Consider the following 15295-nt stretch of genomic DNA (forward strand, 5'->3'; position numbering starts at 1 on the left):
GCGACCACTCTGAACGGCAGTAGGCTGGCACGTATCACGATGAGGACTGAACCGGTTAAGATGCTGTTGTCGGGGGAATCATTCGGAGATGATTTCATTCTTCATTCTGCCGTCTTCCCATGTTCCTCTGGTCCTTGGATACCCCTGGCTGAAGGAACACAATCCCACGTTCGATTGGGTGACGGGCAAGGTAACGAAGTTGGAGCCTTGATTGTCATGCTAACTGTCTCAAGACTGCCTGTCCCCATTCGGTTCCCAGTCAGGTGATTGAGGCTAAACCCCCAGATTTGTCCCTGGTTCCCGAGACATATCACGATTTGGGGAAGTGTTCAGTAAGCAGAAGGCTCTGTCACTCCCTCCCCACCCGACCATATGATTGTGCCATCAACCTGTTCCCTGGAGCTGTCTACCCCAAGGGAAGGTTATACAGTATCTCCCGCCCTGAACGTGAGGCTTTGGAGACCTACATCAAGGAGTCCCTAGCTGCTGGTCTCGTTCGTCCTCGTCATCACCCCTGGGGGCAGGATTCTTCTTTGTGGGTAAGAAGGATGGCTCTCTTCGACCGTGTATTGATTATCGGGGGGTTGAATGACATCACGGTCAAGAACAAGTATCCCCTGCCCTTGATGAGTTCTGCCTTCGACTCCTTACAGGGTGCTACGGTGTTCACTAAGCTAGACCTACGCAATGCGTATCACATGGTCCGGATCAGAGAGGGAGACGAGTGGTTGACGGGTTTCAATACACCGATGGGTCACTTCGAGTATCAGGTGATGCCGTTTGGATTGACCAATGCTCCAGCGGTATTCCAGAGTATGGTGAACGACGTCCTGAGAGATATGATCGGTCTCTTTGTGTTTGTTTATCTGGATGACATTCTGATCTTCTCGAAGGAACCTTCCGACCACGTCCAGCATGTCCGGCAGGTTCTGCAGCGATTGTTGGAGAATCGCCTGTTCGTGAAGGCCGAGAAGTGCGAGTTTCACGCCCACACGACATCCTTTCTCGGGTACATCATCTCCAGGGGAGAGATTAGGATGGACCAGGAGAAGGTTAGAGCGGTTCTGGAATGGGCCCAGCCCGGTACGAGATTGCAGCTCCAGAGATTTTTGGGGTTTGCGAATTTCTACCGCAGATTCATCCGGGATTACAGCCGTGTGGCCGCTCCGTTAACTGCCTTGACTTCCAGTATCAGGAGCTTCAAGTGGAATCCGGAGGCGGATCGAGCGTTTCTGGATTTGAAGAGGCGATTCACCAACGCACCGATTCTCTCTCAACCGGACACGGCCCGTCAGTTCGTCGTTGAAGTGGACGCGTCTGATGTGGGAGTTGGCGCCATCCTGTCGCAGCGATGCTCCACGGACAGTAAACTCCATCCCTGCGCCTACTACTCTCGTCGCCTTTCGCCTGCGGAGAGGAATTACGATGTGGGTAACCGGGAGCTTCTCGCGGTGAAACTTGCCTTGGAGGAGTGGCGCCACTGGTTGGAGGGGGCGGAGCAACCGTTTATTGTCTGGACTGACCACAAGAATCTTGCTTACGTGCAATCGGCTAGACGTCTCAACTCCCGTCCAGGCCAGGTGGTCGTTGTTTTTCGGACGATTCAATTTTTCCCTGACGTTCCGACCTGGATCTAAGAACGGCAAGGCGGACGCCTTGTCTCGGATGTTCTCCAAGACGGAGGAGAGTGGGTCCAAGACCGAGACAATTCTCCCCGGAACTGCGTCGTGGGAGCTGTTAGGTGGAAGATTGAGGAGGAGGTGATGGCGGCCCTTCGGACGCAGCCCGGTCCCGGTAACGGTCCACCCGGTCGGTTGTTTGTGCCTGAGTCGGTTCGTCCCGCGGTCCTCAAATGGTCCCACGCCAGCAAGATGGCTTGTCACCCTGGCGTGGCTCGGACGATGGCGTTTCTTCGCAGACGTTTTGGTGGCCTGCCATGGCCGAGGATACTCGGGGTTATGTTGCTGCCTGTCCAGTGTGTGCGCAGAATAAGAGTACCAATCGGCCCAGCTCTGGACTACTTCACCCCCTTCCTATTCCCCGGCGACCATGGTCGCATCTGGCCCTGGACTTTGTCACTGGGTTGCCCGCTTCTGAGGGGAACACGGTCGTTCTGACTATCGTGGACAGATTCAGCAAGTTCGCCCACTTTGTGCCAATTGCCAAGCTTCCCTCTGCCTCGGAGACGTCCGAGATCCTGGTTAGGGAGGTTTTCAGGGTCCACGGTTTGCCCAGTGATATCGTTTCCGACCGTGGCCCTCAGTTTACCTCTGCTGTCTGGAAGTCCTTCTGTTTGGCCATTGGAGCTACAGTCAGTCTCACATCTGGTTTTCACCCCCAATCTAATGGTCAGGCGGAGAGAGCCAACCAGAAGATGGAATCCACGCTACGCTGCCTGGCCTCTTCCAACCCCACCTCCTGGGTCTCTCAGTTGCCTTGGGTTGAGTATGCCCACAATACTCTCCCTACATCGGCCACTGGGATGTCTCCCTTCCAGTGCCTGTATGGCTACCAACCTCCCTTGTTCCCTTCTCAGGAGAAGGAGCTCTCAGTGCCTTCTGTTCAGGCCCATATTCAGTCGTTGCCACCGGACCTGGCATCGGACCAGAAAGGCACTCCTTAGAGTTTCGGACCGGTATCAGCTCCAGGCGAATCGTCGCCGGATCCCCGCTCCCACCTATACCATCGGAGATAGGGTCTGGTTGGCCACACGGGATCTTCCTTTACGGACTGAGTCTAGGAAGTTGTTACCGAAGTTCATTGGTCCGTTTGTGGTGGAGAAGGTGATCAATCCGGTGGCAGTTCGACTCAAACTCCCGAGGACGCTCAGAATCCATCCCACCTTTCATGTCTCCTGCCTCAAGCCTGTTTTCCTCAGTCCTCTGTTGCCTCCTCCGCCTCCTCCTCCTCCTCCTCGGATGATCGGAGGTGGTCCTGCCTACACGGTGCGACGCATCATGGATTCCAGACGGCGGGGCCGGGGTTTCCAGTATCTCGTGGACTGGGAGGGGTATGGTCCTGAAGAGAGGAGTTGGATTCCGCGGCGACAGATCCTAGATGCTGACCTCATCCGTGACTTCTACCGCCTCCATCCTGGCGCTCCGGGAGTCCGCCCGGTGGCGTTCGTCGGAGGGGGGGGTACTGTAACGATCCCGGCAGTCTGAGTCGGGTCCTGTCTGTGGACTAGTTTTCTGCTCGTGATCTCCAGTTTCCCGAGGGTTCTGGAACGCTCCGGGGAGCTCTCTTGATTTCCGCACCTGCATCCCATCAGCAATCTGCACACCTGGTCCTGATCATCACCCTTCTTAGGCTCTGGCCTAACATCCATTCCCTGCCGGATCGTTAGCCATGAACATCACTCGTCCGGAACCTTCATCCAACCTCTGCCTGGTGGTCGGCGGCTGCCGAGCCATGATTGGATCAACCACTGCACCCCCAACAACTAATCAACGCCGCCCGCTCTGTTCCCTGGATTATTCAGCATCACTCTTGAATTTGTAAATAAACACTCACCTTCGTTTCAACTTACCTTGTCCTGGTCTGCTTCTGGGTTCTGGCTTTGTAACTCGTGACAATGGTACAGTTTTTATTGCTATCTATCTGTGCTGTTAGTCCTTCTATTTCCTTTGTTAATATGGACTCTTTTGACCTAATTACCTTTTATTTTAGAGATGAGTACTGAATTGCATGGCCTCTAAAGGCACATTTAAAAGTGTCCCATACAATAAGGGGATCTGCTGTACCTACAGTGGGGAGAACAAGTATTTGATACACTGCCGATTTTGCAGGTTTTCCTACTTACAAAGCATGTAGAGGTCTGTAATTTTTATCATAGGTACACTTCAACTGTGAGAGACAGACGGAATCTAAAACAAAAATCCAGAAAAACACATTGTATGATTTTTAAGTAATTATTTTGCATTTTATTGCATGACATAAGTATTTGATCACCTACCAACCAGTAAGAATTCCGGCTCTCACAGACCTGTTAGTTTTCTTTAAGAAGCCCTCCTGTTCTCCACTCATTACCTGTATTAACTGCACCTGTTTGAACTCATTACCTGTATAAAAGACACCTGTCCACACACTCAATCAAACAGACTCCAACCTCTCCACAATGGCAAAGACCAGAGAGCTGTGTAAGGACATCAGGGATAAAATTGTAGACCTGCACAAGGCTGGGATGGGCTACAGGACAATAGGCAAGCAGCTTGGTGAGAAGGCAACAACTGTTGGCGCAACTATTAGAAAATGGAAGAAGTTCAAGATGACGGTCAATCACACTCGGTCTGGGGCTCCATGCAAGATCTCACCTCATGGGGCATCAATGATCATGAGAACGGTGAGGAATCAGCCCAGAACTACACGGGAGGATCTTGTCACTGATCTCAAGGCAGCTGGGACCATAGTCACCAAGAAAACAATTGGTAACACACTACGCCGTGAAGGACTGAAATCCTGCAGCGCCCGCAAGGTCCCCCTGCTCAAGAAAGCACATGGGTGAAAGTGTTGTGGTCAGATGAGACCAAAATCGAGCTCTTTGGCATCAACTCAACTCGCCGTCTTTGGAGGAGGAGGAATGCTGCCTATGACCTCAAGAACACCATCCCCACCGTCAAACATGGAGGTGGAAACATTATGCTTTGGGGGTGTTTTTCTGCTGTACATGTTAAATTAAAGGAATAAGTGGATTTCAATAAACTGGATGCTTTCCCGACAAGTCGTAATGGGAGGACCACACAACATCATCGCATGACTCCAAGTTTACATTGATATGATGGTTATTATATCAATATTTGTACATAAAAGTGTTTCCACCTAAACGTTTTCTCACATAATTCCTTTTACCGACACAAAAAGATCTAACCTTGTGTAGATAGTTTTGTTTTCTCGACATTTGGAAAGTTTACTGAAATATGTTTTCTGTTTCCATCAGGCCTGTCATGTACTTTACTCACATATAAAGGTTGGATGGAAACCTGGTTAGTAGCTAGGTTTCCATCCAATTGGCGACATATTTTTATGCGAATATTCAAAAATACGCAAAAAGAAAACATGCACATTTTCCCACCAGTGGTGTTTCCACCAAACTGACTTGTTGCAGATAAAAATCAGTGTGTGATGACATAGTGCACACAAAATTAACTTTTTCACTTAAGTTTTCATGTACCGAATAAAAATCTCATGTTCAATGTGTTTCCATTGCATCTTCAACTCTACTGTTCCGTTAATATAAAATGTGCCTACTCTGGTCTTGGCACTTGTGCTCTAGCCAACAGCTCTCAGATACAGTGTTTGTAGTCTGTGTGGTTTTATGATGGGATTATGGATAAGAGCGAGAATGTTTTCACCAGAATAAGACCTTCGATATTTATTGGAAAGAAGCATCAAGCTCATACATTGCATTTTCCCCACGCTGTGAAGTTCCATCATAACTTATTTCATCTGTAGCCTAATTTAAACTGCATGGTTTCCCAAGTCGTAGTGGGAGGACCACACACCATATCATCTCGTGACTCCAAGTTTTCTTCGATATGATGGTTATTATATCAATATTAGTGCATAAAGGCATTTCCACTGTCATTTCTCGCATTATTAATTTTACCGACACAAAAAGATCCTACGATGTCGAACGAAGAAATGATCTGCAGAAGGAAACGTGGTTAGTGAGAACATTCTAAAAAGTTCAATGAACTTCTAACCCATATAAAAAATCTGAAAACGTTGTATCATGTTGATAACCATGTATTGTATTAATAAAATGATAGTAATGAATTGAAAAAGTTGACACTTACAGACAAAGCTGAGTTGAAACTCTAAGCTCAGCAGTTTGTCCAGGGCGGCATGAGTGACCACACAGCCATAGATCACATTCTGGTCGTCCACCAAAGGGATGAATTTCAAGATGTTGACTGCCCAGTAGGTCCCTTCTGGGGTGCGGTCGACCGCTGTGACCGCTTGCTCTAGCTGGACCACCTCCCCAGCTCTGGTCCAGGAGAAGTAGATGAGTGGAGGGCTAAAACCCTCTGCAATACACTGAAGCTCACTCTCCACGTCCAGCACAACCACCGTGGAGGGAATGGAGAGAGTGGGTGGAACTAAGAATGAGATAGAGAGATTCATTTATTTGATTTTATGGTGAAGTGTTCAGATTCACATAATCAGTTGTGTCCCAATTTGTTAACTTAACTTCCCATCATCTATTAGATCCTACCTGTTGCCCTTACTTGTCTGAGAGAACTGGATACATGAAGGTCACATGAGAGAACAACTACAAATTAGAAACGACTAAATGGCATCCTTTCCTTTCTCCCTTTAGTGGATGTTATTGGATTGGTGAAAGCTGTGAAGAGGATCTCATGTTTTTACCTATCCAACCATGTTAGATCATTCATTACGTCACGGAAGTGTGGAAGAGAGGTTGTATTTAAGCAGGGCAATAGACCTAATTTAAAACTTAAAGGACTACGAAAGACTTACCTTTGATGCCCAACGTGACATTGCTGGAGTGTAGCTCGGAGATGTTGTAACTGACTTTACACTCATACACGCCCTGTTGGTCAAGAGTGGCATTAAGCACAGTCAGAGAGAAGGTCCCATTGACAAATAAACTGGTGTCCCAATTGAAGCCTTTGTCGACATGGTTGTCATCTGTCGTCCCGAAGGAGGCTATATGAGATCCATTGGAGGTCCAACTGACCCCCAGGAGAGAGTCGTCTACAGGAGGGACTGAGATAGAACAGGGGAGAAGGGCAGACGCATATGGCCGGACCCAAACATCAGTTGGGGAGACTGAAAGAAAGAGTGAAAAAAAGATAAAATATCAGTGGTCTATATACAGTGGGGGGAACAAGTATTTGATACACTGCCGCTTTTGCAGGTTTTCCTACTTACAAAGCATGTAGAGGTCTGTAATTTTTATCATAGGTACACTTCAACTGTGAGAGATGGAATCTAAAACAAAAATCCAGAAAATCACATTGTATGATTTTTAAGTAATTCATTTGCATTTTATTGCATGACATAAGTATTTGATACATCAGAAAAGCAGAACTTAATATTTGGTACAGAAACCTTTGTTTGCAATTACAGAGACCATACGTTTCCTGTAGGTCTTGACCAGGTTTGCACACACTGCAGCAGGGATTTTGGCCCACTCCTCCATACAGACCTTCTCCAGATCCTTCAGGTTTCGGGGCTGTCGCTGGGCAATACGGACTTTCAGCTCCCTCCAAAGATTTTCTATTGGGTTCAGGTCTGGAGACTGGCTAGGCCATTCCAGGACCTTGAGATGCTTCTTATGGAGCCACTCCTTAGTTGCCCTGGCTGTGTGTTTCGGGTCGTTGTCATGCTGGAAGACCCAGCCACGACCCATCTTCAATGCTCTTACTGAGGGAAGGAGGTTGTTGGCCAAGATCTCGCGATACATGGCCCCATCCATCCTCCCCTCAATACGGTGCAGTCGTCCTGTCCCCTTTGCAGAAAAGCATCCCCAAAGAATGATGTTTCCACCTCCATGCTTCACGGTTGGGATGGTGTTCTTGGGGTTGTACTCATCCTTCTTCTTCCTCCAAACACGGCGAGTGGAGTTTAGACCAAAAAGCTCTATTTTTGTCTCATCAGACCACATGACCTTCTCCCATTCCTCCGCTGGATCATCCAGATGGTCATTGGCAAACTTCAGACGGGCCTGGACATGCGCTGGCTTGAGCAGGGGGACCTTGCGTGCGCTGCAGGATTTTAATCCATGACGGCGTAGTGTGTTACTAATGGTTTTTCCCTCACCTTCCTCATGATCATTGATGCCCCATGAGGTGAGATCTTGCATGGAGCCCCAGACCGAGTGTGATTGACCGTCATCTTGAACTTCTTCCATTTTCTAATAATTGCGCCAACAGTTGTTGCCTTCTCACCAAGCTGCTTGCCTATTGTCCTGTAGCCCATCCCAGCCTTGTGCAGGTCTACAATTTTATCCCTGAGCTCTCTGGTCTTGGCCATTGTGGAGAGGTTGGAGTCTGTTTGATTGAGTGTGTGGACAGGTGTCTTTTATACAGGTAACGAGTTCAAACAGGTGCAGTTAATACAGGTAATGAATGGAGAACAGAAAAACTTAAAGAAAAACTAACAGGTCTGTGAGAGCTGGAATTCTTACTGGTTGGTAGGAGATCAAACACTTATGTCATGCAATAAAATGCAAAATAATTACTTTAAAATCATACAATGTGATTTTCTGGATTTTTGTTTTAGATTCCGTCTCTCACAGTTGAAGTGTACCTATGATAAAAATTACAGACCTCTACCTGCTTTGTAAGTAGGAAAACCTGCAAAATCGGCAGTGTATCAAATACTTGTTCTCCCCACTGTATGTATCCTATGGCAGACTAAATTCCTGACTGTTGCTTGTTCCACGAGTGGAATTTCATGAGAAATACAGATAACAGAGATAAAAAAGAGAACTTACAACACAATGTTAGAACAACAAATTATTGTTGTGAAAAGCATGCATTCCCATTGGCTTTGAACACATACTAGGCCTACAGTACAGTGGGGAAAAAAAGTATTTAGTCAGCCACCAATTGTGCAAGTTCTCCCACTTAAAAAGATGAGAGAGGCCTGTAATTTTCATCATAGGTACACGTCAACTATGACAGACAAAATGAGGAAAAAAAATCCAGAAAATCACATTGTAGGATTTTAATGAATTTATTTGCAAATTATGGTGGAAAATAAGTATTTGGTCAATAACAAAAAGTTTCTCAATACTTTGTTATATACCCTTTCTTGGCAATGACACAGGTCAAACGTTTTCTGTAAGTCTTCACAAGGTTTTCACACACTGTTGCTGGTATTTTGGCCCATTCCTCCATGCAGATCTCCTCTAGAGCAGTGATGTTTTGGGGCTGTCGCTGGGCAACACAGACTTTCAACTCCCTCCAAAGATTTTCTATGGGGTTGAGATCTGGAGACTGGCTAGGCCACTCCAGGACCTTGAAATGCTTCTTACGAAGCCACTCCTTCGTTGCCCGGGCGGTGTGTTTGGGATCATTGTCATGCTGAAAGACCCAGCCACGTTTCACCTTCAATGCCCTTGCTGATGGAAGGAGGTTTTCACTCAAAATCTCATGATACATGGCCCCATTCATTCTTTCCTTTACACGGATCAGTCGTCCTGGTCCCTTTGCAGAAAAACAGCCCCAAAGCATGATGTTTCCACCCCCATGCTTCACAGTAGGTATGGTGTTCTTTGGATGCAACTCAGCATTCTTTGTCCTCCAAACACGACGAGTTTAGTTTTTACCAAAAAGTTATATTTTGGTTTCATCTGACCATATGACATTCTCCCATTCCTCTTCTGGATCATCCAAATGCACTCTAGCAAACTTCAGACGGGCCTGGACATGTACTGGCTTGAGCAGGGGGACACATCTGGCACTGCAGGATTTAAGTCCCTGGCGGCGTAGTGTGTTACTGATGGTAGGCTTTGTTACTTTGGTCGCAGCTCTCTGCAGGTCATTCACTAGGTCCCCCCGTGTGGTTCTGGGATTTTTGCTCACCGTTCTTGTGATCATTTTGACCCCACGGGGTGAGATCTTGCGTGGAGCCCCAGATCGAGGGAGATTATCAGTGGTCTTGTATGTCTTCCACTTCCTAATAATTGCTCCCACAGTTGATTTCTTCAAACCAATATTCTGTCTTTCCAGCCTGGTGTAGGTCTACAATTTTGTTTCTGGTGTCCTTTGACAGCTCTTTGGTCTTGGCCATAGTGGAGTTTGGAGTGTGACTGTTTGAGGTTGTGGACAGGTGTCTTTTATACTGATAACAAGTTCAAACAGGTGCCATTAATACAGGTAACGAGTGGAGGACAGAGGAGCCTCTTAAAGAAGAAGTTACAGGTCTGTGAGAGCCAGAAATCTTGCTTGTTTGTAGGTGACCAAATACTTATTTTCCACCATAATTTGCAAATAAATTCATTAAAATCCTACAATGTGATTTTCTGTATTTATGCACTACCGTAAATCGCTTTAGATAAAAGTGCCTACTAAAAGGCATATGTACAGTGCATTCGGAAAGTATTCAGACCCCTTGACTTTTTCCACATTTTGTTACGTTACAACCTTATTCTAAAATTGATTGGGAAAAAAACATCCTCATCAATCTACACACAATACCCCATAATGATGAAGCAAAAACAGGTTTTTAGAAATGATTGCAAATGTATAAAATACATTTTAAATAAATATCATAAGTATTCAGACCCTTTACTCAGTACTTTGTTGAAGCACCTTTGGCAGCGATTACAGCCTTGAGTCTTCTTGGGTATGACGCTACAAGCTTGGCACACCTGTATTTGGGGAGTTTCTCCCATTCTTCTCTGCAGATCCTCTCAAGCTCTGTCAGGTTGAATGGGGACAGCTATTTTCAGGTCTCTCCAGAGATGTTCCGAAGCCACTCCTGCGTTGTCTTGGATGTGTGCTTATGGTCGTTGTCCTGTTGGAAGGTGAACCTTCACCCCAGTCTGAGGTCCTGAGCGCTCTGGAGCAGGTTTTCATCAAGGATCTCTTTGTACTTTGCTTCGTCCATCTTTCCCTCGATCCTGACTAGTCTCCCAGACCCTGCAGTTGAAAAACATCCCCATAGCATGATGCTGCCACCACCATGCTTCACCGTAAGGATGGTGCCAGGTTTCCTATAGACGGGCATTCAGGCCAATGAGTTAAATCTTGGTTTCATCAGACCAGAGAATCTTGTTTCTCATGGTCCGAGTCCTTTTGGTGCCTTTTGACAAACTCCAAGCATGCTGTCATGTGCCTTTTACTGAGGAGTGACTTCTGTCTGGCTACTCTACCATAAAGGCCTGATTGGTGGAGGGCTGCAGAGATGGTTGTCCTTCTGGATGGTTCTCCCATCTCTACAGAGGATCTCTGGATATTTGTCAGAGTGACCATCGGGTTCCTGGTCACCTCCTTGACCAAGGCCCTTCTCCCCCGATTGCTCAGTTTAGCCAAGCGGCCAGCTCTAGGAAGTGTCTTGGTGGTTCCAAACTTCATCCATTTAAGAATGATGGAGGCCACTGTGTTCTTGGTACCCTTCCCCAGATCTGTGCCTCGAAACAATCCTGTCTCGGAGCTCTACGGATAATTCCTTCGACCTCATAGCTTGGTTTTGCTCTGACATGCACTGTCAACTGTGGGACCTTATATAGACAGGTGTGTGCATTTCCAAATCCTATCCAATCAACTGCATGTCCCACAGGTGGACTACAATCAAGTTGTAGAAACATCTCAAGGATGATCAATGGAAACAAGATGCACCTGAGCTCAATTTCGTGTCTCATAGCAAAGGGTCTGAATACTTATGTAAATACGTTTTTTTATTTTGTATTATTATCTAGATTTGCTAAGATGTCATTATGGGGTATTGTGTGTAGATTGATGAGGAAAAAAATAATTTAATCAATTTTAGAATAAGGCTGTAACGTAACAAAATGTGGAAAAAGGGAAGGGGTCTGAATACATTCCGAATGCACTGTATAGTAGGAATCTTGATAAAAAGAAAGATCTGATTAGTGGACCCTAAGACACGTAAGATCAGTGTCTGACCTGTAAGAAGGTAGACGACAAGATAGGTAATTAGTGACAACAAACAGAATAATTGATGCATAAACTATCCCGGTAAACATGGTTTTGAATTTGAATTATGAGTGAAACCTCAAGATGTGAGATAGAATTGCTACATCTTTCTAAAAAGTAAAGAATAATCTGAAAAATATTCTGAAAAAACTATTCTGAACTATTCTAATACAATACTATTCTCTAAGAAAACATTTTTAGGGAGGTGGATAGAGAAAAACAAGATTACATTGTGATATGACTGTTGATATTGTGCTTTTGGAGTATCTGTAACAATGTGTGTAATTGTGTGTACTTGTAATCTTTAATCTTCACTATGTAAATGCAGAATTGTTTAATCAACCTGTAGCAGGTGATTTGGACGGAGTCAGGTGCAGGAGGGTAAATCACTGAATAAATGGTTTATTCGGCAAATACAGCGGTACACAGCAATGCATAAAACACTACGGTGCGGTATAACGGCGCACTGGAGAAAACAAAGCACACGGGTGAATATCCCGGCGATACAAATATATAAAGCTCCACCGAGCTATCGTCACCTCCACAATAAACAATCACACACAAAGACATGGGGGGCAGAGGGAATACTTATACAGGTACTGATGAGGGGATATGAACCAGGTGTGTGTAAAAACAAGACAAAACAAATGGAATGATGAGATGAGAAGCGGCAGTGGCTAGAAGGCCGGTGACGACGAGCGCCGAAGCCTGCCCGAACAAGGAGAGGAGGCAGCTTCGGAGGAAGTCGTGACACAACCATTCTTAAAATCGGCAAGGCATGCTCTCATTTACAATAACGTCCTGGCCTTCATAGCGGCCTAATACACAGCAATGAAATAAAACAGTACAATAATAATTCAAACAAGAAATGCAAATGTTTGATCACGGTAAGAAGTGTAAGATGAGGAAAGATGATCAGGCATTGCAAAAAGCAAATACCAGGCAAGTACTGTACGTCTTGTACCAGGCAAGTACAATAGTTTCAACATGCACATTTAGTTGTGTTTTTTGTTGGTTGGATTTAATTTATTCAGTTGATAATACAATACAATATCAATGTACATTCAACGTTGTGTGATGTTGTTTGCCTGCAGGCCACCTATGAGCATAGATGGAAACACAATTAAGTTTGTTTCAGAATATTTTGCAGCTCATTCTGGCAACATGAAACAATAGTGAGAGGCCTAATACACAGCACAAGAATCATTCAAACAAGCTATGCAGATGAATGAGCATGGTAAGAAGTGGAAGACAAGTGACAAGATGATAAGGCATTACAAATACACTGTACTCGGCAAGTTCAAGAGTCTGTGATTAACCCTAAGCACTTATGAGCATAGATGGAAACACAAATAGTTTTTTTCAGGATCTTCTGCAGCTCATTCTGGCAAAGTGAAACAATAGCGATCCAGGGCCCGTAACAAAAAAGCGCCAGTGCCATCCTCCTCTTTTTTATGTTGCTGAAACGGTCTATAACTGTCATACAGTACACGCTTTTAGTTTTTGTTGTTCTAGGCTACCTGGCTAAAATGCTTGCTCGCTAGCCTAACTTCCTTTCATGGGCAACGATGAACCAGCTAGTTAACATCAGCCTACTACATCTAGCTACATATTGAACGTCCATCCTCTTAGGCAAGGGGCACAATGTACGAATTTATGGTTGGATCAGAATCGCCGTTATAATCATTTGCCAGTACGGAGAATTAAGTAAAACCACAAGTTCAAATCCCTATCTCCATCCATGGCTAATTTAGGAAAGGGACAATTTTAGCTAGCTAGCTAGCTATAGCCACCAGAGGACAACAACACAACGAGATGCAACAATTGAAATATTTCTCCAAATCCAAACTGGCTTCCCTTGACACTTTTTTTGTTGTTGATGCGCCAGGACCATTTACAGTTGAGCTCACTCAGTTTAGCTCAACGCTGATTGGCTATTATTATTATTTTTAATTTTTTATCAAGAGGGGCCAAATGCTTGCTGGCTTCCTTTGTATTCAATGCTACGGGCAGCAACAATATCATACACCTTTTGACCAGACAGCATCAGATAGATGGGCTACACATAAAGAGACGGAGAGGCGCTGTTTCATTCGCTCTGAACTTTCTCCAGTGAGATATATTCAGTCTCTTGTGAATTGAAGGAAAATGATGGAGAGACGGAAGAGAGACGGAAATGTGTTTTTTACCATGAATACACGCCACTGACAATGTCTAGCTTAAACATGTTGATCTCATGGACAGTGGTCAGTCCTTGCATCATAGCTCCATCTATTAATCAGAAAGTGGTAAAATTTCTCCAACCCCATCCATTAGCTTTGTAGCAAACCAAGTGGCAGGACTGCCTTTTGGCTGAAAGACTTTGGATTGTGCCTTTTAATTAATTTTAAAATAACTATTTCACATGTATCACATTTAAAGAAAAATAAAATGGTTACCAACAAACAGTAATTATATATGCACATAGTAAAAGCAATAATTAATATATTCTCTATAATGTGCAACTACGCATGTTCATTCACCACCGTACTGTAGGCATGTGCTGTATCCTAGTCCGACAACTGTCAATATTAGGTGTTGAGCAAAAAACTATCCAATGTCTGACATATAAACCTTAGAATTCTCCATAAACAAAATGACCAACACTTAAGTTTTACCTGCATACTAACATAATGTAAATCCAATGCTTACCAGAATAACGGTCTAACACCTAAAACCAATCCTCATTTCACTATTACTACTGCTATTGACACTATCAGAAAACAACATTACAGCAATCATTCAGCTATCTGAGATAGTTGAACGCATACAAAGCCACACTCTCATATAGTTGAACTCATACAAAGCCATACTCTCAGATAGAGTCACCTGGGTTGAATGTGAAACCAGGACAAACGTGCAAATGAATGTGGCTTGTTTGTTATCATGAGTGTGAGGGCAATGGCACAATACTCACCATACTTTATGATTGTCAGGAAATAGAGGCAGAGAAGGACTTTACACTGCATGGTCCGAGCTTGTCCCAAGACTAACTTCTTATCATCTCTCCCTCACCGGCTCTTATATAGGGGCGGGGGGACGGGGCGGGCTTTTACCCATGAGGAGACACAGGGGGATAAGACATTTTGTCCCGAAGCCCCTCAGGAGAGAAAAGAGGGGGCTTGTGCTGTAGTTGGCTAAACAAACTCCCCCCAGTCACACTGACAGATGGAGAGAAAGAGCAAGGGAAGAGGGAGAGTAATGTGCAAAGACACACAAATGGGACAGCAGTCACTTAAAATTCAGTTCGGCCTCCGGCCAAGGTTTTTGGACTACTTTACATTGGTGCTGCGTTGCGATGGCCAAACGCTGGTGGGTAACCCCACTGAGCTTATGTAGGCAAACACCCAGAAAGGGAGAGCAGTGAGAACAGTTCACACCTTTCTTTCCTGATCCGTCCCTGTTCTAGCTATCTGGCCAGCCCCTATAATGATCATTCACTTTGATTGTGGTTAACCATTAGCCAGACCTGCTACTTGAATTTTGAACAATAAAGTATTTACTACCTCCCCCACCAACTATTCATTAACTTTATTAGCTGTAACTAAACAGTCGTTATTGTTACTTAACTCCAATCACTCACACAAAAAGTGTGTTAATCCCTGTTTGGACATTATACAATGATC

At 45.0% G+C, this 15295-nt stretch overlaps 1 protein-coding gene across 4 annotated transcripts in view; it reads right to left on the bottom strand.

Annotated features, from left to right (window-relative positions):
- The window catches only part of si:ch211-180a12.2, a 74531-nt gene extending 59868 nt beyond the window's left edge, over positions 1–14663 (bottom strand). For all 4 annotated transcript variants that reach the window (XM_041884720.2, XM_041884709.2, XM_041884714.2 and 1 more), the window contains exons 1-3: positions 14587–14663; positions 6481–6792; positions 5796–6098 (exon numbers count right to left, since the gene is read on the bottom strand). In XM_041884720.2, the coding sequence (XP_041740654.2) occupies positions 5796–6098; positions 6481–6792; positions 14587–14638 (667 nt within the window). In that variant the 5' untranslated portion in view covers positions 14639–14663. The remainder of the gene's footprint in view (positions 1–5795; positions 6099–6480; positions 6793–14586) is intronic.
- Positions 14664–15295: the final 632 nt, after the last annotated feature.

The sequence above is a fragment of the Coregonus clupeaformis genome, chromosome 1 (assembly GCF_020615455.1).
Source record: "Coregonus clupeaformis isolate EN_2021a chromosome 1, ASM2061545v1, whole genome shotgun sequence".
In the NCBI taxonomy this organism is placed as follows: Eukaryota; Metazoa; Chordata; class Actinopteri; order Salmoniformes; family Salmonidae; genus Coregonus; species Coregonus clupeaformis.